Below are 25,127 nucleotides of genomic sequence, written 5' to 3' on the forward strand. Positions count from 1 at the left end.
TAATCTCTGCACTGCATAGTTGGCCACGCATTACAAATTTAAGGAATTCACTAGTCAACTGACACATAAAGTGACACTTGTAAACTGCCATGAGAGAAAGGTGTGAGAGAGGCTTTTGAGTTGCAGGAATACAACGCTTCAGATGAGAACTTCCATCACAGAGCGTATCAAATGGAATGTGCAATTACGCAAGGTGTTAGGCTGCAAAGTTATTGAGGGTGGAGTGTGAACATGTAAATATATGTCAATGCCATAGAAAAAGAAGGGTGTTTCAAGCCAAGTGATCAATGGGAATCAGCTATAAAGTAGCCGGTCAGGTTGATTGCAATGGACGAGTGAGGAGTGCATTGTCATTTTGCCTGTGTTTGCACGTGAAACAACCAAATCTAATCACACACATCGTGAAGTGGATATCATTGATGAAAGGGTAAACCAGTTGGCTTTTCAGTAGAGGACTACTATGAGACCATAAAATGGGTGCCATATGGCTGGATTAGCATTAAGAAAACAAATTACGTTTTAGGGAATGCTGGGAATAATATTTTGATTGTGTTGTTTAAAATATGAAACTCTTAGCAGCATATAACAACAATCGTCATAAGCTAGCTCAAATATGTATTTCTTGACAATTTTTAGGTCTCGCCTGTCGATGCGCATGCGCATCGAGCAAGCGAGACTATAGGGGCTCATCTACACTTTATCTAACTTGCAAGGAATCGTGGCGATTCCTTGCAGTGCCCGTGACTTTTAAGCTCAATGCGCATGTGCATTGAGCTTAAAAGCGCGTGCACAGCCGCCCGCATTCCTCCGACACCTTTGAAGTGAAGCTTAGCTTCACTTCAAAGGCCCGGTTCTTCACACCCACATGCCGCTCTGCCCTGCTCCGCCCCCTCCCCTGAGTCATCCTGCCTGCCCCTTCCCGCCGTGTCGCATTTCTCCTCCCCCCTCCCCTCTCTTCCCTCCGTCTTGTTCTTCTTGCTCACTTGTCACTCTTTGCCCCTTACTTCTATCCCTTCCTTTCTATTCCCTCTCTGAACCTCCTTCTATGCCCATCTCCTGTTCCTTTCTTTTCTCCAACATTTGCCACGTCTGCTTTCCTCGTCTCCCCACACGTTTGCCTCCCTTTACCTCTGTTTCCTTAGCTCCTCGTTTCTCCCGCCTACTCTCACATCTTTCTCTTTTCTTTCTACCCTCTCGCCCCCACTTCTCTTCGTGCTCATCTGTTCTCCACACATTTCTCTCACTTAATTCTTCCTGCCTCAACTCTCCGCCTCCCGCCCCCTCCCCCTAGTTTTTTATTTTTTAATTAATTTCCTGCTGAAAGCCTGACGAGCGGTACATTTCCCGTCCCTTGAGCCGTCAGACCTCGATGTGCCGCCAATCATCTACTTAGCATCTGCATCGTTAGAAGTCATCCTGGCCACTTGCAAGCACCCTGGCAGCCTGCTCTGGCGTGGGGGAGGGGCGCCTGCTCTCATAGGAAAGCTGGCAAACAACCCAAGTGTAACTAGCGATAGCAGGAGCCAATTAAGATCAAAGCTGATATATGCAGCAATAAGCCTTCATCCCTTTAATATTCAACATTCTTTTTCACTTTGACACAGATCAAGAGGTGTTAATGCATATTCTTTCAAATGAGTCGAGCAGTGCTTTAAAGTGACAAAACTGTTATTTGTTCTTTCACAATCAATTAGTATCATGGTTCAGCCTACTCTGAATTGCTCTACAGCTGGGGTGAAACATGCATCCTTGTCGCTGCAGTGCCACAGTCTATTCGAGGCTATGTTCTGCTGCAGAATAGCTCGAAGGGGCCTATAAACAATAGACCGAGCACACCCTTGGAGGAGCACGCGGGGGTGCAGACATTTTGTTCAGTTCATAAACGATCTGACAGATGCTTGCAGGTATGCAGTCATTTTTAGCAGGAGTAAAACAATTAAAAATGTGCTTCGGGGTTTGAGGCGCTCCCATTTGCATCTGACAAAATGCATTTCTCCAAGCAGACAAAATGTCCTAATGTTAACACGTTCCGAACTGTGAATTCATTATTGAACAAGCAGGCTCTGAGCAGCAGATGCGAATGTAACGCTAGCCAATTCGAAGTAACAACACATCTTGTGACGATGGTGTGTTCGTGTGGAAAAGCACCCACGAGAACTCGTTATCCCTGCTATATAAAGAGGTCAGTTAGCAGTGATTGACTCTTTTCCAGGGTACTGGGTACTCGGCTATGTCACTGTATTCTTTTCTGTTGCACCTCTGTTGCAGTGGTGGACTGGGAGGAAACAGCAGCCCAGGAAATGTGTTTTTATCAGACCTATTGCATACCCAGAGAATGTAGGGAACGAGTCTGCCATCTACAGGCACCCTCACAACCCTCTCACCCTCACTCACTCTCACAACCCTCTCACCCTCACTCACTCTCACCCCCTCACTCACCTCACTCACTCTCACCCCTCACTCACCCCCTCACCTTCACTCACCCCCTCACTCACCCCCTCACTCACCCCCCTCACCCCCTCACTCACCCCCTCACCCTCACTCACCCTCTCACCCACCCTCTCACCCACCCTCTCACCCACCCCCTCACACGCCCTCACCCCCTCACACCGCCACCCCCCCACTCAGAATGCACACCCCCTCACCCTCACACGCCCTCACCCACTCACACCGCCACACTCCCTTAGAATGCACACCCCCTCACCCACCGCCTCACTCCCCCTCACCCCCCTCACCCTCTCCCTCACACCGCCACACCCCCTCAGAGCCCTCACTCTCACTCACCCTCACTCACTCACCCCTCACCCTCACTCACTCACCCTCACTCACCCTCACTCACTCACTCATCCACCATGACATCCACCGCCACATTCACCACCGCATCCACCACTGCATCCACCACCACATCCACCACCACCACATCCACCGCATCCACCACCACATCAACCACACCCACCACCACCACATCCACCACCATATCCACCACATCCACCACCACATCCACCGCATCCACCACCACCACATCCACCACATCCTCCACCTCCGCATCCACCACCACATCCACCACCACATCCACCACCACATCCACCACCACATCCACCACCACCACCACATCCCACCACATCCACCGCATCCACATCCACCACCACATCCACCACCACATCCACCACCACATCCACCACCACATCCACCACCACATCCACCACCACCACATCCACCGAATCCACCACCACATCCACCACCACATCCACCATCACCTCCACATTCAATCGCTGACACACACAGCACGTTCCCATCTAATTGTGTGTATACAGTACAACATATTATATCCTATGTCTTCATTAACAATATAGTGTATCTGTACTGAATATATATCCAGCATTTCAGACTGCATTTCAGAGCTTTTAAAAATGTTTATGGCTTTTTTTTTTTGAAATTCTTTAGCATTGGCTACAGGAAACAAAAATGCTAAAGATTTACAAAAAAAACCCATAAACAATTCTAAAAGCACTAACTCTAATGCTGCGAGACCTATTGCATTTTCAATGCTTGTTGTTATAGTGGCAGAAGCATGTAAGGAAAACTATGCGTACGAGAAATGAAAAGAAATATTTGTCTGGAACAACCACCCTGCATTGTGGATAATATTAAATTTATATGTCAAATTAAGAGGTTATGTTGGTGGAAACCTGCAAGGTATTTATTTACAGCCTTAATACAAAAAGACAAGAATGTGTTGGTTTTCTGGGTGCGTGAAGTGAATATAATAGGAACGGTGAGACATGGATTGGGAGGTCTGCCAGTGAGTGCAAGAGGGTGGTTAGCAGAAGAGCCACAAGGAAGTCCTCGAATGAAATAGTAAAACCAATTAATTTATCGATGTCGCTTTGCCAACTGCTGCAGTGAGGGAAAGAAATGCAATCTCTGTTGCCCAATCTCAGTCCAATCAGGCCCTAAGCTGCATGTGTCAATCGCACATATTCCATTTACAACTTCCAAAACATGCCTAGTGGGCTGACATCTGCTTCCACATTGTTTTGAAGGCTCATGCAATTCTCATTTCATAGAGTGTATATGATATTCTTGTATGTGCTGAACATGAGTGCTTCCAAGAACCGCACAATGTGTTGGCAATACTTCTGGATAAGAGTAAGGCATTAAGTGGAAAGACGGAAAACTCCTAAAGCGAAACGACTGGGTGTCTCAGACGTGGTATTTTCAAGCAATGCTGTCAAGCCTCACCACATAGTACTGAGAACAACTTTAACCACATGTTAGAAGGTGCATGTTCTATGCAATATTTGCTATAGCATTGCCAGCAAGACTGAACCTTTGAGAGAACTAATGAATGGAAGAAAGGGGATAAATATGTTCGGAATTATATATGGCAGAAAGGGTTTGAGGGTGTTTGGAAATTATTTATTGCCAGTCCCAGCTAGCAGTTAAAGTTTTATTTGACAAGGACGGTGACTACTGACGTCAGTGCTTATGGTTTCACTGCAACACTGTCTCAACTCGTTTGGGATATTTATTCTACCTCATTTATTTTTCCCTTTGTCTACCTGCTTCCTCCCATCTTCTCCTTTTTCCTCTTTCTTCCTTGTTCCTACCACTCTTTTGCTCATTTCCTTCCTATTATGAACCAAGATTGTCTTCTGGAAACGGTAGCGCTTTATAAAAGAATAAATGCAAATACAAAAGCTTTTGGTGCAAATGCAGCTAAGTACCTTAAAATATACAACTGGCTGTAGCCACAGTTGTTTGATACATTAGCAAAGGGGAATCAATGTTTCTATATTTAGTTATTGCATAAGAGGGTTTCAGGTGCTCTAGGGGTTCAGGACTTCAGGACCTTGCTGTTAAATCAAATACTGCCAAGGGTCGCTAGTACCAAAAAAAAACAAGTATATGCTGTAATGCCCGTACCATCACTGGTAGTGTACACATCAGATGTACGCACCTGACAATGTATTCATATCCCCGCTGATAGGATCCTCGTTCAAAGCTTGCTGCTGAGAGGGGTACTATCTGCTCAGCCCGGACCACCTTCAAGGTCTCATAAAAAGCTTCAGTGTCTCGCTTTTTTGCTGCCAACAGCAACTGTCCCAGTCGGACGCTCCATGTGGTAGACTTCTTATCTAGTTTGTTAATAAAAAAACATTGAGCTAACCAAACTTACCCCAGCAAAATGGCAAATGCAAAGTAAATTCATTATCAACCGTTGTACTTATGTACTTAGCTAATGTATGCTGATGTAGAAGATCACATTTACATGGCTGTACATTCAAAGGGAGTATGTTACTCTGTAAGCATCAAATTCTAGTGGCTAGTGCTGCAGATTCACATGCTATGCACACGGCATATCTCCTCCTCTTCGATGCAATGCGTATGTTCAACTGCTCCTTTGTTAGATTGTAATGTTTTTCCCTGCCATACGGTGAGTGAGGATATAGTCTGCTAAGTTAGCGTTTGCTGTTGAAAATGCTTATATTTATTGTGTAAATGTGTCACCATCTCATACCCGCTGGGGAGGCAGGAGGGTGCATGTGAATCAGCAGCACTACACGCTATGAATAGTTGCTAGCAGTGTAAGTAACATTATCCGTTCGAGGCATGTGAGCTGCAGATACAATCCTATACTAAAGAAATAATATAATAAAGAAAAGATACACACCTACCTGCCCGTGTACGAATAGGTGTCATTGACAGAGGAGTGCTGAGCCAAGGTTACTACAAGGCCCTCCACCCTGGCAGTCCATGAGGCACAGCTTTGCCAGAGCATAAATACTACGAGTCTGGTTTCAACCGTATGTATTTCATTTTGGTGCTCACACATTAGGTGTGCATCATTTCTTTATTATATTATTTCTTTAGTATAGGATTGTTTTTCTCACGGAGTGGTACACATGGGGCTGGTCCCCATGTGGTCCTGAAGAAGAGGTTTAGAGAAAACTTCGAAACATGTTGACCAAATACTAGGTACAGAATACACATAACAGTTACACTTACTCCTTACTATTAACTCCTTTTTATCCATACCAACTAGGAGAAGGAATAAATTAATCACTCACTAGCTAGGTATTTTTAGCATCACCATCACCACTCCCCCATACACTGCACTACAATTTTTTCCACAAAAAGTGCTCCTACGTAGTTCCGCAAGTTGCAGCACGCCCCAGACAGTAGCGGTCTGGGATGGACCCAATGATGAAGCATGTCACAGAGGGGCAACCCTCGGTGAGTGAGGGGGCTCAAGAAGAGAATTTTTTCTTCTTAGATCCGGGTGTTGATTTGCACATTTAGCGGAAGCCCTTCCCTTTGGTTAGGTTCTCTGATCTGTCGTTTACAGGTTTGTTAAGAACTATACACAGTCTGGAGGATGAACCTAACGTCTACCTCCCTCTCCTCCCTTTTTGTTTATGGTAATTATAGGTACCCAAATTCTACGACCTCAGGAGCCAGATGGCAAGGTTGAGTTGTTGCACGTGTGGGTGCCTGACTCTGCCCTTGTTGTTAGTGAGAAGATTTGGAATGCTGGGAAGCTTCTCGTGATGTACTAGGGACAGCTCCAGTAGTGTTGTGTATCATGGTTGGCGTGGCCAAGCTGGAGCTTTGAGTATCATCTTTAGTGATGTTTGTCTGACTTTTCTGACCAGATAACGAATGAGTGGGAGATATGGAAAAGCGTAAGCAAATATTCCTGACCAGTTCATCCATGGAGCATTGCCTTTGGATTGTGGATTTTTGTCCATGGAGGCGACGATATCGATTGTTGGAGTCCCTCACCACTGAAAGCATGTTTGTAGGACTTGAGTGTGGACTTCCCATTCGTGGACTTGTTGTTACGTCCTACTTAGTAGGTCTGCTAGCAACTTGTCCACCCCTGGAATGTGTTGTGACAGGATGTGGATGTTGTGCCAGATGGCCCATTTCCATATGAGTTGTGCCAGTTAAGATAGCCGTAATAAGCAGGTCCCTCCTTGTTCCCGCATGTAGTACATCACAGGTCTATTATCTGTGTGTAGAAGAACACTCTCCTCGGTTATGTTGGGTAGAAATGCTTCAGAGCTATTTGTATGGCTAGTAGGTCTAGAACATTGATGCAACCCTATACTGTAATGTCCTCCATGTGAGCAGCCTAACCCATGAGGGATACATCTGTTTAATTCTCACTTGCGGGAAGGTTTTTCCCTTATGTGTGTTTTGTGTATTCCACCATTGTAGAGACTGATGGACCTAGGTTGAAACCAACACTAGATCCTCCATGTTGCCCCTCGCTTGTGACTACTGTGATGCTACGCACTCCTGTAGTGTAGGGATCTCATATGTAGTCTTGCATATGGAATTATTGCTATGCAAGAAGCCATTATACCTAGAAAAATTATCACCATTTTGACTGATAGGCGACGACGTGGCTGAAAAAGCTCTCCAAGACTGGTGAGGACTATTCAGGTGAAGACGCCAAGGAGCCCTCTGAACCAAATTGGTATGGGACCCTTAACTCACCTGATGCCTATGAGCCAAAGCCAATAAGGTTAAAAGTTATAGGCTCAATACACGCCTGTATAACAACCATACCGAAGATGCACAAGTAAAATTACACTTATGGTGCATATAACAAATAAAAAACAAAAAGGGACACGACTACTATTAACCAAGGTCCTGATGAAGGCCAGGACCCATTTAGGCAATGAAGGGTGAAACATGTTGACCACTCATTTGTGATGTTAAGGACAGTTAGCACGTTGGAACATCACCACCTCACATTTTAATGTTACCCCTATACTCTTCACAGACATTCAAATTTAATATTTAAGGTACAGGAGGTAATTTTAGATCTCACTGCACAGATCCCACAAGTACCCACCCGTAGATGTAGGCAGCACTCTCCTAGGGAAGCGAGCACCCTGGTGCTAGACCAAATAATGACACCACCCAATAAGAAACCAAAGTGGTGATCACTTGGGGACATAATTATGTCCTCTACTGTGAGTCCCAATAACTTGGGCAAGTACAGACAAACTCCTTTAATTAATGACAAAGTGGCTCAGGCCTACAGGGACATGTGTGCTAGTGTCACAATGGTGACGCCTGGCTTTGTGGACCCTGGACAGATCATACTAGGTGAAAATTACCTAGTGACCAATGCTAGCAATGTCACTACCACTCACAGTATGGCAATTGTTAATTTCTCCTGGGGAGGGGTAACTGGCCTCAAAAACGTTGTGGTTAGCTCAGACCTACCTGTAGGATGCTTGCTTGGAAATGACCTGGAGACTTCAGCATGGGCTGAAGTATAGGACCCATGCAGAAATGTTAGCACATGTCCTTGCTGTGACTAGGGCACAGGTCAGAAATAGCAACACTGAACTGGCACTGGTTTCTGGAACAATGGACCAGTTGCCTACCAGAAGGAGAAGCAGTAGGGTTAAGGCAGTGCCTTTCCCCTTGCCTCAGGAAGAGGATCAGACTTCACAGGAAGCTGATTGTGAGACCCAGGAGGAAACTGTCCTACAAGAGCTTGAGCCTGATCAGGTTGAGTTTCTTGGGATAGGGGGACCCTCCAGGGCAGTTCTGAGGCAGGCGCAGTTAGACTGCCCTTCTCTTGAACCCCTCAGACAGCAAGCTGCTGCTGAAGCAGCTGGGAATGCTAGTGGGACCCACAAAGTCTATTGGGATGATGGGCTTCTGTACTCAGAGGCTAGAGACCCCAAGCCTGGAGCTTCCAGGAGGTTGGTCATACCATTGGCATTCAGGGGCTTCCTTCTCACACTAGCCCATGATATGACCCTTGCAGGACATCTTGGCCAGAACAAGACTTGGGACAGGCTTGTTCCTCACTTTCACTGGCCTCATATGTCAGAAGATACCAAGGAGTTTTGTCGCTCCTGTGTCACCTCCCAAGCCAGTGGCAAATCAGGTGGCACCACAAAGGCCCCCCCTAATACCACTATGTGAGAAGTTGGCCTGATGTGCAGTGTTCACTATTCTAGTGATCACTATATATCAGTCCAAACAACCCTTATTGATGATTGGTTGTAAGTCAACCTTATAGACCAGCTATCCTAGTAGCATGGATACGAGCAGTCTAAGGCTAAGACTCTAGAGGGCGTGTTAAGCCAGCTGTTTTACCATCACATTACCCCTTGAACACCCAGTGAAAGGACACCACACAAGTTGTTATGAAAATAAACAGTGTATTTATTTATAACAAGACTACCCTGGCTCTTTATGAGACAGGGAGCTAAGCACACAACAAAACTCTTATAAAAATACTTTAAGTCGCACAATTTACACAAATGCCCGAGGGGCACGAAAAACCATATACTCTAAAAGTGGAATGCGAATTACTAGCAGGTAAGTAACGATTCTCAGAAGCTTTAGGAACGCTAGGCCTACAATACTGAACACTCAGGTTAGGAGCAGGAGGCCTAGGGACACCACGTGCAGAGTGGGAACTCTCACGCGTAAGGCGGGAAAAAGCCTATGGAAGCTAGTATTCACAAGTTAGTGTTCTCGGGCGAACCCGACTAGGTAGGTCAAAAACGAAAGTGGATCTGGACCCTTGGATAGTGAGGCTATGCTGGGGCACCGAAATGCCGAAGTTACCTAGCCCAGGGGCTGCAGCTGCATAGGTCTGAAAAGACATCGGGATTCTTCGTTGACGAACCAGGAGCCTGAAGGAAAGGAGTTGCTGGCAGGCGACCAGTGAAGATTGTTCGAGTGATCCAAGCCTGGATCGAAGATGGATGACACCTGAAAGCAGAGGGGACCAAGTTCGTGACTACTAGCCAGTAGTCAGGGGGCACCAGGAGGGCACCGGATGGTAGTCACCTCGACTAGGTGAGTGGGCGACGCTGTGCTCTGCAGTCTCACGGACCAGGAGGCGTTGTCGGCGACCAGGATGGAGGTACGAGCTGTCCCACGATGGATGATGCTGTCGACGTCGCTGGACCCAGGATTGGGGCAACAAGTCTTGGCAAATTCAAGCCCACGCGGTGGACCTAAAATGGCGTCTGGAGTGGACCAGGAGGGTCCGGGGTGCTCCTCTTCTGGAAGGGAGCAAGAGCCAGTCTGGAGCAACCAGACCAGCAGCAGTGATGTCGTCGGGCGTCGTTAAGAAGGCCACAAGCCAGCGGGCTAGTAGCCAAACAACGCGGTGAGCAGCAACAAGCAGAAGGGCCCCACGCAGATCGTGGAGATGCTGGGAGGCTGGACTTCGGTGCTGGGGCTGCTCAGGGTCGGGGCTTCTCGGACCCCAAAGCACTCACCAGAGGATGCCTCGGCGGTCGTGCTGGGTAGAAGTCGTGCAGTCTTGAAGATGGCCGGTCCCTCGAGGTCTCGTCGCACCCACGGTTCTCAGCTGGGCTGTAGAGGTGGGTAGAGGTCAGAGGTGCCAGGGAAGCCGGTTCTCGTCGAGCTGGGCAGTCGGATTCCGGAGGAAGGACTTGCAGCAGACCGCAGTGTTCTTAAGATGGTGCCTGCGGATGCAGGGTGACTACTCCTTAGTCACAAGGGAGAATCTTGAAGAAGAAATCTTGATGTCCTTTCGTAGAAAGTCGTGTCTTGATTCCAAAGATGATCTAATCTGGAAGGGGGCCTGCTCCTACCTTTATCTGGGAAAAGGGGGCTGGCACGCGACTAAGTCCTGCCCTATGGGTGGGACCAGGAGGGGGGTGGTTACACCCCTCTCCTTTGGCGGGCTTTCCCCAGGCCAGGGGCTGGAGTGCCCCTGGAACTGGTTTCAGCCGGCCTATGCACAGTGAGCACCGGGGTGCCACTTGCAGTAACCTTCCTCTGAAGCCCTGCCTACCTAGGATACACAAAATCCTGTCTGGGACGGTGCTGGCACCGCCCCTGGCAGGAAACCCTTTGTCCTTGCCTCCTGCTCTGGGAGGACTCCCAGCAGCAGGAGGGCAGACTTGTGTCTCAGTGGCAGCATCCATTTTGTGGAGCTAAGGCTCTGTTGGACTTTAACCGGGGTTACAGGTTACATACATGTCGTGTCCCTCTAGAAGGGTGGAATGCTAACCCCGTCGCCAGAATTGGAGAGGGGTTAGTATTCCAATTCGTATGACACCTTACTCGACATGTTTTGATAAAGCGATACCAGAGTTGGCATATAACCACGAGGATTATAATGCACTTAAGAGTATATGGTATGCGATATCATGGAAACGGCTAAGGGATGGATCCCGAAAGCCGCAGACAGGCTCAGCTCATGCCAGAGCACTATCTCACACGATTCCAAGCACTCTGCCTTCAGGATTGTTAAGGCCTGCCATAGGAGTGACTGATAGGAGATCTGTGTGTCCATTTTAGGGTTAGATATAGGTATACTATATCTAAAGCAAAGGGTGATTACACCACCTTGCCCCAGCTGTCAAGCAGCCAGTTGTGTCAGATTTGGATGGCCAGCCAGGGGTGGCATAATACATGCTGCAGCCCCTGGTAGGCCCTGGGTACACCTATGCCCTGGGTACCTAAGGTACACTGTACAGGGACTGATAAGGTGACTCAGTATCCAATTGGATATGTACCTAGGGTACATGGAATCCATTTTACAGAGAGAGCAGTAGGCCTGGGGTCCTGAATAGCAGGGCCCCAGGTCAACTAAGTCAGAAAACCAGTAAAACACCAGGCAAAAAGTTGGGGGCAACCATAGTCAGGGATCTACCTTCCTACACACTACCTGTGGTGGGGGTTCCCTTTGAACGTGTAGGGATTGACATTTGTGGACCAATGGATCCCCAAACAGCAACTGGGCACAGGTTTATTCTGGTGGTAGTGGATCATTACACCAGATACCCAGAAGCAATTCCCCTAAGGACCACAACAGCACCTGTTGCGGCAAGAGCCCTCCTGGGAGTTTTCACAAGAGTGGGCTTTCCGAAAGAGGATGTCTCAGACAGAGGTGCAAACTTTATGTCTGCATATTTGACTGCTATGTGGAAAGAGTGTGGAGTGAACTACAAGTTCACCACACCCTATCATCCACAGTGCAATGGTCTAGTTGAGAGATTCAACAAGACCTTAAAGGGCATGATTAAGGGTCTCCTTGAAAAGCTTAGGCGGAGATGGGACATCCTGCCTTTTGTTTGCTTATAGAGAGGTCCCACAGAAGGGAGTTGGCTACAGCCCATTCGAACTTCTGTTTGGGCATCCTGTAAGAAGACCCCTGTGTCTGCTGAAGGAGGGATGGGAGTTACCTCTCAAACCTCCCAAACAGGACATTGTGGATGATGTACTTGGTCTCCGCTCCAGGATGGCCGAGTACATAAAAAAGGCATCTAAAAACCTTGAGGCTAGTCAGGAATTGCAAAAGGCCTGGCATGACCAAAAGGCTGTGCTGACTGTTAACCAGCCAGGACAAAAAGTGTGGGTGTTGGAGCATGTGGCCCCAGCAGCTCTCCAAGACAAGTGGAGTGGACCTCACACTATTGTTGAGCAGAAGGTAGAAGTCACCTATTTGGTTGACCTTGGAACTCCCAGGAGCCCCCACAGGGTGCTTCATGTCAACAGATTGAAACCATATGTTGACAGGGCAGACATGGGCTTGCTCATGGCTACAGATGAGGGACAGGAGGAAGAGATTGACCCTCTCCCAGACCTGCTTTGTCAGAACCCTGATGATGGTTCAGTTGATGGTGTAGCCGTGGCAGGCAACCTCACTGACCAACAGCAACAGGACTGCAGATAAGTTCTACAGTCCTACAGACATATGTTTTCTCTGACTCCAAGTCAGACTACCTGGTGCACTCATGAAGTGGACACTGGGGACAGACTGCCTGTTAAAAGTAAGATTTACAGGCAACCTGATCATGTCAGGGACTGTATCAGGACAGAGGTCCAAAAGATGTAGGATTTGGGAGTCATTGAGCCCTCAGAGAGCCCCTGGGCCAGTCCAGTAGTGTTGGTGCCTAAACCTCACACCCAAGATGGTAAGAGAGAGATGAGGTTTTGCGTGGATTACAGAGGCCTCAATGCTGTCACTAGGACAGATGCTCATCCAATACCAAGGGCAGATGAATTCATTGACAGATTGGCATCTGCACCCTACTCTCCTACACAACCCCCCCCCCCACGCAGGGACATTGAACTAACCTTGACCAGTTCTAAGTGGAAATATCTGGAGTGTCCATCTGCATTGGCATGGTCAGTCCCAGGTCTATGTTCCACTGTGAAGTCCATTCCTTGTAGTGAAATGGACCACCTGAGCAGTTTGGGATTTACACCCTTCATCTGGTTTAGCCACAAGAGGGGCTTATGGTCTGTCTGAATCTTGAAGTGAGTATCAAACAAGTATGGCCTCAGCTTCTTCAGGGCCCAAACCACAGCAAAGGCCTCCCTCTCAATAGCTGACCAACGTTTCTCTCTAGGGGTCAGCCTTCTGCTAATAAAAGCTACTGGCTGGTCTTGACCATCTTTATTCAGTTGTGAAAGCACAGCACCTACCCCCAACTCAGAAGCATCTGTTTGGACAATGAATGTTTTCTATTTGCTAAAAGACAAACTATCTTTTTACCTTAAAGAGAACACACTGAGCTAGTTGTTCCGGGCACTGACAGGAATTACTATGTGTGTGGATGTGCTCCTCGTGAATGGGCAGAATGCTGTCACTCACAGTGAAGCTAACAAATTGCTAAAGTGGGCTGATCCACTGTCCCATGATGTGGTATGTGTGGGCTGATGCATTCAAATCAAAAGGTTTTGACTAATGTCAGACCTAAAAAAAAAAATAAAAAAAATATATATATATATATATATATCCTGAACTCCGTTCCTTACGAGCACCCGCAGTTCCCTCTGCTGGCAAGTAAACACCGGACACGGACCTCGAGGTTCTTCACAATTTATTAAGCAGAAAGAGTCACAGACGTTTCGGCTCAGCGGAGCCTTGATCACATGACAGCGTTTAAATCGTAAGATACACCTTTTAAAGTGCTAGTGAGTGATTGAACTGAATTCACCTGTGCAGAATAGTGACTAGACATAAAATACATACTCAGTCGGGCACATAGTACTTTTGATTCGGTATTAAAAGAATGGCATGTAAAATACATTCATATATTATTTACCAAGTCAAATATATTTTCCATCAGGATTAATCAGGCAAAATTCATTATTTGGACAATTAATGTAAAATACCATCAGTAGAAAAAACGGGTAAACAAATTAAGAGAGACTTCTTTTCAGACACATTTGTCAAATGCCTACCACTTGATTATATATATCCGCAACATAAAATCTGGGCCTACTAAGTGCAAAAAACGCTATAAAGTGCTAAGTGCCTACATTCAAATGTGCAAATTCATGCTAAAGTGCATCATCCTAATAAATGTGCAAATCTTGCAAAGATGTGCAAATATGCAATTTTTACAGAACTGTGCAAATATACAATTATTTACATTTCATAGGCCCGACTAGGGAATATTTAAAGCTTCTAATCAGATTTCATCCGATACAGAGAGTGGTAGGGACTTCATGAAGGTTCTTCCCCGTCTACTGTCGCAAATATAGTCAAAGATATTATTAAGCCACAATATGTGTGACGGATTCCTAATTCACATCCCAGAATAAAGTAATATACGTATAATACGGAATTCTCTACCTTATTTGTGTGCCACTATTAGTATGTCTAAAAGTTAAAGTGCAAAGGAGTGAGTAAAAACTAACAAGGTCATAAGTACCCAAAATAAATCCAACCCTAAATAATATAAACAATAACATATCCATTGTTAGGTTCCCTCTGGTATATTTCATCGTAATGGTTCCTAACATGGTTAAAATTGTGCACAGTGAAAAAAACTTGTTTAAAATAACTGGATAATATTTTTCTTATAGCAGCAGTTCCTATAATACTTATTGGTATACGCTCGCAGCCCCCACGGGGTCTGTCACAACAGCCACCCAGCCGGGTGACCGCTCTGGACATTGCCCACATGGGGGAGAGCATACCACAAAAATTATTTTAATCTGATTTTAGAGCAAACAAGTGTGGAGGTCCTCTGTCACATTTAACCCAAAAGGCACCTTAGAATTGAGCAGAAGAATGTATTTTGTTTCAAGCTTTCTGAGCCTAGTTTCCCTGTCTCCACCACGTTTGTTATTGATGACAGAGTCGATAACCCAATATTTAAGACCCTTATTATTGCTTTGATGGTGGTCTCTAAAATGACGCGCCACTGGGTATGAACTGTCCTCATTTGTTATTGCCCGCAAATGTTGCAATATACGTTTGTGGACAGCATTCCTCGTACTGCCCACGTATTGTAATCCACATGGGCAGCATAGGACGTAAATGGCGAATTCTGTCTTGCATGTTAAGACTTGGGTTATCTCATGATTTCTCCCAGTAAATCCATCCTTGTAAGTTTTCTTGTTGATACCATGGGTACAGGCTTTGCAAACCTTACAATTGTAGAAACCTTTGTTTTTTTGCCACCACTCTGTTCTAATAAAAGGGTCCGGATTAGTTTTCACAATGTGATCCCTTAAGGAGGGGGCCCTGCTAAAGGTTAATGATACTTGTTTAGGCAGTGTACTGCCAATCACATTGTCTTTAAGCACTATAGGCCAGTGTTTATTCACTATTCTTCTAATCTGTTGATGTTGACTAGTGAACCCCGTTATTAGCCTAAAACATTCAGGTTCTACCTTTTCAGGTATGGCTTTGTCCTGTCCCTTGTCTGGCTCCCTGTCTACTTTTCTAATCAGGAGCTCCCCTCTACTCATATTCATGGATTTCTGGATGGCTTGATCGACCACTCTGCTAGAGTAGCCTCTCTCCAAAAACCTACTTCTGCTTTCATTCTGCGCCTGCTCCAGATCTACGGGGTTGCTGCAAATGCGTCTTAAACGCAGCATCTCCCCATAAGGGATACTGGAGATCAAATGTTTGGGGTGGGCACTCGCAGCATGGAGAATGCTGTTGCCAGCCGTCTTTTTTCTGAATACCCTTGATTCCAAATGACTGCCCTTGATGTACAATTCGGTATCTAGAAATGTGACTTTTTCTTGGCTCAGAGTCGCTGTGAATCTGAGATTCAGGGGATTATCATTTATTGCCTCCAAAAATTTCTGGGCTTCTCCATAGCTGCCTCTCCATATGACAAATAAGTCATCTATGAAGCGGAACCACGCCACTAGATTGTTCCTGATAATATGTTGATATCCATAGCCGAGGACCAGCTCTTCCCAAGCCCCCATGTGTAAACATGCGTAGCTCGGAGAGAAGCTGGCCCCCATTGCTACTCCCTGCTTCTGACGGTACAATTGTTGGTTAAACAAGAAGACATTGTTACTCAGACAGAAATTCAACATATCTAGCAGCATTTTGGTGTGTTTTTCATTACCTGGTTCCCTTCTAGAGAGGTAATAACGTATTGCCTCCAACCCATCGCTATGTGAAATGCTCGTATAGAGCGCTGTAACATCAAGTGCTATCAGCCAATCACCCTCCTGAATTTGTACTTCTTTAATCTTCACTAGAAAGTCCCCTGTGTCACGTATATATGACCCCAATTGTTGAACATAACCTTGTAAGAAATAGTCTATATACATCGAGGTATGTTCCAGTAGGCCCCCCCGTGCAGATATTATTGGCCTTCCTGGGGGGTGGATGGAGTCCTTATGTATTTTAGGAATAAAATACAAAATAGGGGTCACAGGGTGATCAATCTTTAGATATTTGAATTCAGTGTCAGTAATGAGTTTGGCTGACTGCCATTTGCAAAGTTTACGATGATATTGTTCTCTAATAGTCAATAACTCTCGATTATTGATTTTCTCATAGCAAAGATGATCATTGAGTTGGCTATATGCTTCTTTGTCATAATTAAGTTTTGTCATGAGGACAACGTTTCCCCCTTTGTCACTATTCCTGATTACCAGATTCTTTTCTTTGTTCAACTTTTCAATCAAAGCCTTATATTGTTGCTGTTGGGCAGAGTATCTGCGTTTTTTACCTCCAATTTGGCTTTGCAATTTCTTCAACTCAGTTACAACATTTTCGTGAAAAATATCTATATTGTCTCTTAGAAGGATAGGGTAAAATGTGGACGGTCCTTTAAATTGGGTAGTGGTTGATGTTCTGTTTCCACTCTCATCAATCCCCTTATTGATTTCCTTTTTACCTGGGTTTTCTCCATATCCTGCTCCTTCAGTTTCCCACAGTTCTCTCAATATCCGAGTTCCTTGCGATGCATCGGACTCCTCTAATTCAACTGTTGGATTAATATCAGATATTGTTCCTTCTTTATTTTTCATCGCATAAAACTTGCGTAACTTGAGTTTCCTTACCGCTTTATAAACATTGCAACGTGTTCTGGCATAGTCAAAGTCACATGGGGATGCATATGAAAGGCCAAGTTTAAGTATATTCTCCTCTATTCCTGTGAGTGACAAATCTGTTAGGTTCACAACAGTGCGGTTGGTGGTTTCATTCATTGCTGTTGATGGGCATTGCCTCGCCCGGTTCCACCTCCTCTCTTCTTCTGGGATCCTCTTTTTTGCCATCCTCGCCCTCTGGCGGCGCCTGTAATTTGCCCTGTGTTTTCTTGATTGCCCCTTGTGTGGGACCTCAGGGTGTTCCGTCTGTCCTGGCCTAAAAAAATCATTTCCTGGCCTGGTGTAAGTTTCGGTTGTCCCGCCGCCTGTGCTTGTCTGCGGCGGTCTGCTTCTAAGTCTGAATCAGGATCAGAGCTGATCGCGGCACTTGAAGAGTCACTCATTCTATCGGCTCCCATTGTTGAGGAACTAGTATGGCTCTGGGCATTTTTTGCTTTTGGTTGTTGTTTTGGACCTCCCTTGCGCAACGTTTCGAACTTGCGCGCAAAAGTAAAAATTTGGCCGAGTTCATAGTCATTTCTGTCTCTTTGAAATTTGTATGATTTTCTTGCCACAATTTTTGCCTCCTCCTTCTTTAATCGTTCCTGCATTATTTTGGAGAGTCTGTTTTTTTCTTCATCTTCCCCCAGGCCATCTATTTCCTCCTGTCGATCCGCTATCTCCGTAAGGAGAATGGTTCTGTCTATATCTGCATACTTAATGAGTACCTGTACTTGACGACGCGATGCCTCTAAATTAATCTCTGCCCATTCTTTCATCAGGTCAGGGTTTGGATTGTCATAGGTAGGGGCTGTTAGTATTCTCAATCCCCTTGGGATACGATTCACTTCTATGTAACGCTGCAGTGACTTAGACTCCCACCACTTGGCTTGCTCTTGAAATGACTTTTTTTCCAATTTCTTGAATAATTCTTTGATTTTGGTAGTACTGCTGCCACTAGCCTCAGTGTTGCCCCTCCCATGTATACTATCTGGGATAGGGGTGTCATCGGAGAACGTCGTTGCCGCTAACGTCTCCCGTTCCCTTACGCTGTCACCCGACATCTTTCTGCAATATTTAGAAAATGCACCGGTAACGTCTAGAAGTCCGTGTTTAAGTCGACGGTTGTCTAAACTGTTTCACCGGTCTTTAACCTCTCTCCTCTCCCAGCAAGTTCGTTATCACAGTCGAGCTTACTTGATCTCGGCGCCTGTATCTTCGGATCCACTCACTGCAGTCACAGTTGCAACTCGAGCCCGAGTTGCTTGCAGCCGAAGGTGCCGAAAAATCCTCCGCTCTGTAATCTGGATCAAATTCCGGTTGCTGGGGGTCAAACGCCTTTCTCCTTCCGGAGTATGTATTCTCCTGAACGCCGTCCAGGGGAAAGATTCGTGTATTGGCGTCGACCAATTATTGAGAAGGGTCCCGTGTAAAGCCAGGACGAATCCCACTGGCTATATTTCCTGAACTCCGTTCCTTACGAGCACCCGCAGTTCCCTCTGCTGGCAAGTAAACACCGGACACGGACCTCGAGGTTCTTCACAATTTATTAAGCAGAAAGAGTCACAGACGTTTCGGCTCAGCGGAGCCTTGATCACATGACAGCGTTTAAATCGTAAGATACACCTTTTAAAGTGCTAGTGAGTGATTGAACTGAATTCACCTGTGCAGAATAGTGACTAGACATAAAAGACATACTCAGTCGGGCACATAGTACTTTTGATTCGGTATTAAAAGAATGGCATGTAAAATACATTCATATATTATTTACCAAGTCAAATATATTTTCCATCAGGATTAATCAGGCAAAATTCATTATAATTATAGGGATGAATGCCTAGAAAGGTCTGGCGAAAAGATTGACATTTTAATAATGCAGCTGGCTTTCTATTAAAAGAGTACTGAAACCCTGAAAGTAACCAATGACTTTAATCCAACTCTCACAGAATCCCACGCTAACTCTAACCCTAATGCTTACCTCATTGCCTAGACTTACCATTTTTTCCCCAAACAACAAATATCTCCAATTGACTTAAAAGAAAATTTAATTGTACCTGTGTTTATATCTGGAGGTTGATTCAGAATTACTTTGCTGGGCTGTGGCTAATCACTTGGACTTTTAAGTAGAGTTCAATTGCCCTAGGCCACTGGTTCTTAACTTTTTGATTTGTGTGCACCTCCACTGAATCACCACTGGAAGTCGGGGACCCCCACCCAAGCAATTTAAATTATTTTAAGCTTACAGCTTATCACAAACATTCATAAAAGCTATACCTCAAATAAATACACAAATGATTAACATTTTTTTTAATTCACAAACACAAATATAAAAAATTGAAATTTTAATGGTAAAGTTGTCGCCTTATGAAATCTAGCTTTACTTCTAAAAGACAAAGTGATATGCTAGTCCCTAGCATATCACGTTGCCTCTTTTGCTCCCAATGCACGCTCACTTTTTGTCAGTGCATAAATGTGCAGCTTTAATTAGGCCAGTAATAACCTATACAAGATTCTATTTACTGTACTTGCGCTGTTCATAGAAGTGAAGCCAAGGATACCAATTTGAAATGTTAGCTTTCAGTTTCAAATTCTTTAACTTTTACAGAGCATTTTAAAAATTGTAATATAGGCATTTTGGACCCACAGCCTTCCCGCGAAATCTGGACGTGGTCTAAGAGGTCCCCTTGATGTTGGATCCCTTGGGACTTCAGTTCTTACCGCAAGGCTGGCATAAGCCACCTGGTGTGCTTGACCAGCAGAGTGGCAGCAATTTCAGCAGCCTCGGAGTTGAACACACTGAGATCCAGAACTGAGGCTGAAAGATCGGGATCATAACTTGAATATATTGGCTCTCTTAATCCGGGAGAAAGGCACAAAACCAAACCATGTCCATAAAGGCTCCGATGAAGGGGACCGTCGAAGATGGAATCAGGTGTGACTTCGGCCCTCTGATAGTGAACCACAAAGATGACAGGTGGATCGCCGCAGTCCGGAGATGGTTGATACCTGTCTTTCGGCGAGCCCACCTTCAACAGCCAGTTGTCAAGATAATGGAAGACTAGCACCCATGACCTCCATAAGTGCACTCCCACCACTGCCATCACTTTCTCAACACCGAGGGGCACTGGTGTGACCAATGGGGAGCAGAGAGAACTGAAAATGCTCCCCTCTCTCCACAAACCGCAGATATAGCTGGTCGGTCGGCAGGATAGCAATATGGAAATAGGCGTCCTGCAGGTCCAACGCCACCATCCACTCTCCAGAGTAGAGGGCAGACGAGACCTGGGCCAGGATTACCATTGCAGCTCTAGAAAAGATTGAAATCCTCTATCCTTCTTGGGTACCAGAAAGTAATCTGAACAACCAAGTACTACTTCTGGCGCTAGAACCCTTGACAGCTCCCTTTGCCAAAAAGGGCTTGCACCTCATGGCACAAAATGTAGAGATGGTCCTCAATCAGTCAATGGGTGGCCAGTTGAAGGTGCGAATGGGAAGAAAGTAAAAAGACCATAACCATTGTAGACAATCTGCAGAACCCATCTGTCTGACATGATCCCTTGCCAACCCAGATAGAATTAGTGTATTTGCCTCCCATCGGGTGGCTATGACTGTGTAAGGGAACACTAAAGAGGCATGGCAGCTGGGGCTGTGGGTGTAGACTGAGCAAAATGCTGGCTTTGGCCGCAGGTGTGGTAGGCAACTCGGCTTCTCCTGGGAAACTGCTGGGTTCTCTGCTAGAGTGAAACAGTCCAAAGCCACGAAAGGAGAAGTTGAACTGTTGCGTCTGCTGAGGTTGGTCAGAGAGACTCAGAGAGAGAGCCATACCCCCACTATTGTTGTAATATTCAAGCCCAGGTTCAGCGTTGTCCATAAGGTGAGTCCCATTGAACTTCATTTCCATCAGTAAAGACGTATGTCAACAGAGAACCCAGCCAGTCAAAGTCATGCATGGCGACAAATGTCAATACTGGTATAGCTCGCACAACGGAGTCAGTGGTGTACTAGCTACAACTAATTGTGAACTTGGCCCTATCATAACCATCTTGAATCGCCTGCGAAAGGACTGGGTAAAGGTCTTCCGGTACACCAGAGAGGACTTGCACCACGAGTCCCAAAGGGCATGGGTGTAACGGCCAAAAAAACAGGAGACACTGATTGATCACAGAACCAAGCTGGCTAATGAGAAGAGGCCCAATGAGCTTTCCGAATGTCTCCCCTTGCTTTGATTTCCTGTCAGGGAGAGTAGTGGGAAAAGTGTTGATCTGGCTGGTGGAAGCCTGCTCCAAGAGGTTTCCCAGTGAAGGGTGCTGAGACAAAAGGCCGGGTCACCTGGAGAAGCACTATGGCATCTGGCAATTTGTTTGTTTACTGGATGGCCTGTGCAATGCTTGACCCAAGCCCCCAGGAGGACTTCAACTGCTATACGTATTACCATAGGGTAGGAGGGACAGTCTTCCATGGCAGGGCCGGGAGAGAATAGAGCTGTCTCCAGGGAGGGATCTAAACCACTCGGATCCTGCAAGTCCTCATACCAATTTTCCTTGGCATAGGGCTGAACTAACACATCGCCCTGGTCATAGTCGTTATCAGAGTTGGTCTCAAAAAGAAAACTTGTCGCCTGCCTTGTGATAATGTGAGAGCAGAAAATGGTGCCTCGGCTGGATTTGGAGGCAACGTTGGTCAAAGTCAGACCTGCGTCGACTCGGCAACCGAGAGAATGATCAGGGCCATCACTTAATATGGCAAGGTCAGCATCAGCACTGATGTAGCCCGGCCTGGTGTGGTTGTGGGTCCTGGGGGCAGCGGCCAAACTGGCGCCGAGGGCAGAAGTAGGTTACAATGTTCAGCTGGTGGTGAGGGTGAACCCGCGGGCAGTAGTCAAGTTAAAGGCCTCTCGGCTCCATGGGGTCCGGAGGCACAACAGAGGAGTCGGTATAGATCTGAATAGCTGGAGCATGGCTGAGCGGAACTCTTCATGCTGGTGTGGTGTGGATGAAGACCCCAGGCTGTCCCAGGCTGTGCCAGAACCAGCTGTGCAAGGCTCCGAAGTCCACCGACTTCAAGAGTGGGAGCCAGATGGCTGGCGACGCCCATGCTCTTCATCAAGGGACTGGGAATAGAGCAAAGGAGCAGAACTCCGCTTCCACTTTTTGTGTGCTTACCTGAAGACTTGGAGTGCAACGAAGACTGGCCTCTTTAGTGGCTCCGTTGACTCCTGGAATGGGATCAGTTTCGGGAAGAAGCCTTGGATGTGGATTGGGACTTGGAGCGGTCCAGACGTTACGCCTTCTTGTGCTTGGCAACAAAGTTTCATCTTGCGCTCCCTGATGGCATTCGGGTTCCTCGCTGCGCTGTGTCCACAGGCCTTGGAGTCATGGCAAACTGTTACAGACATCTGTTTGCGACAGTCCTTACAAAGTTATAAAACATGTCGTCTTAGGGGGTGACATCCCTTACACACTGATGTTCTTTTTTTAAGAGAAAAACAGCAATCAAAAAGTCTCTGAGAGGCGTAGGATGCTCTGGATCCACCTCTGGTGGCACAGAAAGAAAGGAATTGACATCAGCACGTGGGAGTGGCACCTAAATAAGCTTTGCAAGTCATTTCCAGAATGGAACAGCGTTAGTTTAGAACTGAACATAGCCACCTTCCAACATGCAGATGTACTATAGAAATGTTTCTGGATCCAGTCTGACGCCTGGGGAATATTCAAAATTAGGGGAATCTGCGGCTAAAAGTCTCTCTAAGAATAATCATCTTACCGTTCTTAATATCCAACAGCGAACCCAAGACTGGGTGAAATCCTCCACAGGTCTGAGCGACTTGCATAAGTTATGTCCGAATGGATGAGACAATTTGATGCACAACTTGCATATCCATATTTCCTTGCTCAAAGCAAGACCATTGGCAGCGCCAAATATTTCTCAGCAAGAGAAATTAGGTCTTGAAATAATGGAGTTGCTTTATGTTTTAATCCATCATTGGATCAATAATGTAACAGACGGGTTAGCTTCTTGGCATTGTGTTTAATCAACTAGTGGCATATCTGGTAATGTAGATGATGTTCGTGCATAGATGTGATCTCTGCATTTGTAATAATTCTTTAGTATGTGTGTTTATTATATTTATATTAAGCAAAGGTTTAAAATCTTGTAATGAATGATTCAGTGCATTACAAGATGTAGATTGTAAGATTTTGAATAAGCACCCAATAAAATATTACTACTGTAACAGGTTAGAACAGTCTTTGAACGGAACTCTTGATAAAAAACTGTCTCAGCATTATTGCCATGATAGTTTAAACTTCAATCATTTATGGAGAAATCAAGATGCAACATAGTTGCAGTAATAAATATGTATCTTATGACTATCACAAAAAACTAGAAAAAATTAATTTTGCCCACATAAATTAATTGGGAAAGAAAATGTATTATACAAGCAAAATTGAAATAAAAATAGTTAGTTACCTACAACATGGAATGCATCAAAATGAGGAAATTAGAAGAACCTCGGATAGTATGATCAGTGCTATGCAGAAATGATAAGCAGACTTCCATACACAGAGGATTGTTGTGTGAAGAAATGTAAACAAAATATGATGAGGTTAACACAACTTGCATAAGGTCTGCTACAACATTTACTAAGAAAACCTAAGTGTAGATATTATCAGGGAAGCATATGGGTGTTGGCCAATAGTAACGTGATGGTGATGAGGAGGGTACCAAGGTTTGAGGAACCTATCATGGTCATTGCTGAGGCTGCAAGGTTTGGACAATAAAGGAGTAGACAGCTTTTCTAAATTAAAAAACTTCTAAGAATGAAAAAAATGGTAGGCATTTTCACCCTACGTCTGCAACTCCTGGAAGTTGCCTACAGCTTTCTTTAGACTTTCATTGACATGTAGGTGGGATCTAGTCAGATTAGCTGGTTCCTCATCATTAGGTCTCATCTGTCCTATAGACTAATTTGCAGACTTGTTTGAGCCACAGCTAGGTGCAGCTCATTCCAAGAAACAGTAGCAAATCAGAAGCTTGTAAGTGCAAGACCTCCCTACTGCAAAAGTGAAGGCCCAAAGTACCTTCTGCTCTCAGAGACCCACTTGTGGTCTCCGTTCACATATATAGTCGGAGAGACCACAGTTATCTTCACTTAGTTCCAACCGCGCTAGATCACTGAAAGTAGACATGACGGCTTTCTACTATAAACGGTGATGCCTGGAAGCAATAAATTATATTCACCTGCGCTTCCATAAATCAAGGCACTCACAACTACTGTAAACAAAGGCACAGCTGTTCTTGGCACCTGTGTGTGCCTGTGAGTCAGACACACTAACAACCCTTCCTGTTTTAATGATAACTTTCTTAACACATATTGACAAGTTGCAACCCCTCTATTCCTACTATAATATAGAATTTGACAACTCTGTATCTAGCATATATGGTATTACCCTTCTCCACGTGTATGCAAATTCACACTTATTACACACATGCATGACAGCTTGAATAAAAGCACCTGTGCTTCCATCACACATGCTGGCATTTACAGGTCTGTCGTACAAAACAGCATCCTCATCCACATCTGTAATGGTAAACACATTTTCCCGCTATATGATGGCACAGGCACGCTTAGTTTCCTTGATGGCATCCATTCAGTAGTGATTTTTACAACTTCACATCTCCTTTTAAAACAACCAAATATTGTGATGTATGTTGTTCAGTGAAAGCTCGTCCACTTACTATTTCCAAAGAAACTTTCTCATACCAGTGTAAAATCAATGCTCTGCAAAATTCTTCTATGG

General features: G+C 45.4%; 1 protein-coding gene across 2 annotated transcripts in view; it reads right to left on the reverse strand.

Moving 5' to 3' along the window:
- Window positions 1–25,127, reverse strand: part of ATR (ATR checkpoint kinase) — a 340,021-nt gene that overhangs the window by 113,206 nt on the left and 201,688 nt on the right. For both annotated transcript variants that reach the window (XM_078666419.1, XM_078666418.1), the window contains exon 32: window positions 4,961–5,138. In XM_078666419.1, the coding sequence (XP_078522545.1) occupies window positions 4,961–5,138 (178 nt within the window). The remainder of the gene's footprint in view (window positions 1–4,960; window positions 5,139–25,127) is intronic.

The sequence above is a fragment of the Lissotriton helveticus genome, chromosome 11, assembly GCF_964261635.1.
Source record: "Lissotriton helveticus chromosome 11, aLisHel1.1, whole genome shotgun sequence".
Lineage (NCBI taxonomy): Eukaryota > Metazoa > Chordata > Amphibia > Caudata > Salamandridae > Lissotriton > Lissotriton helveticus.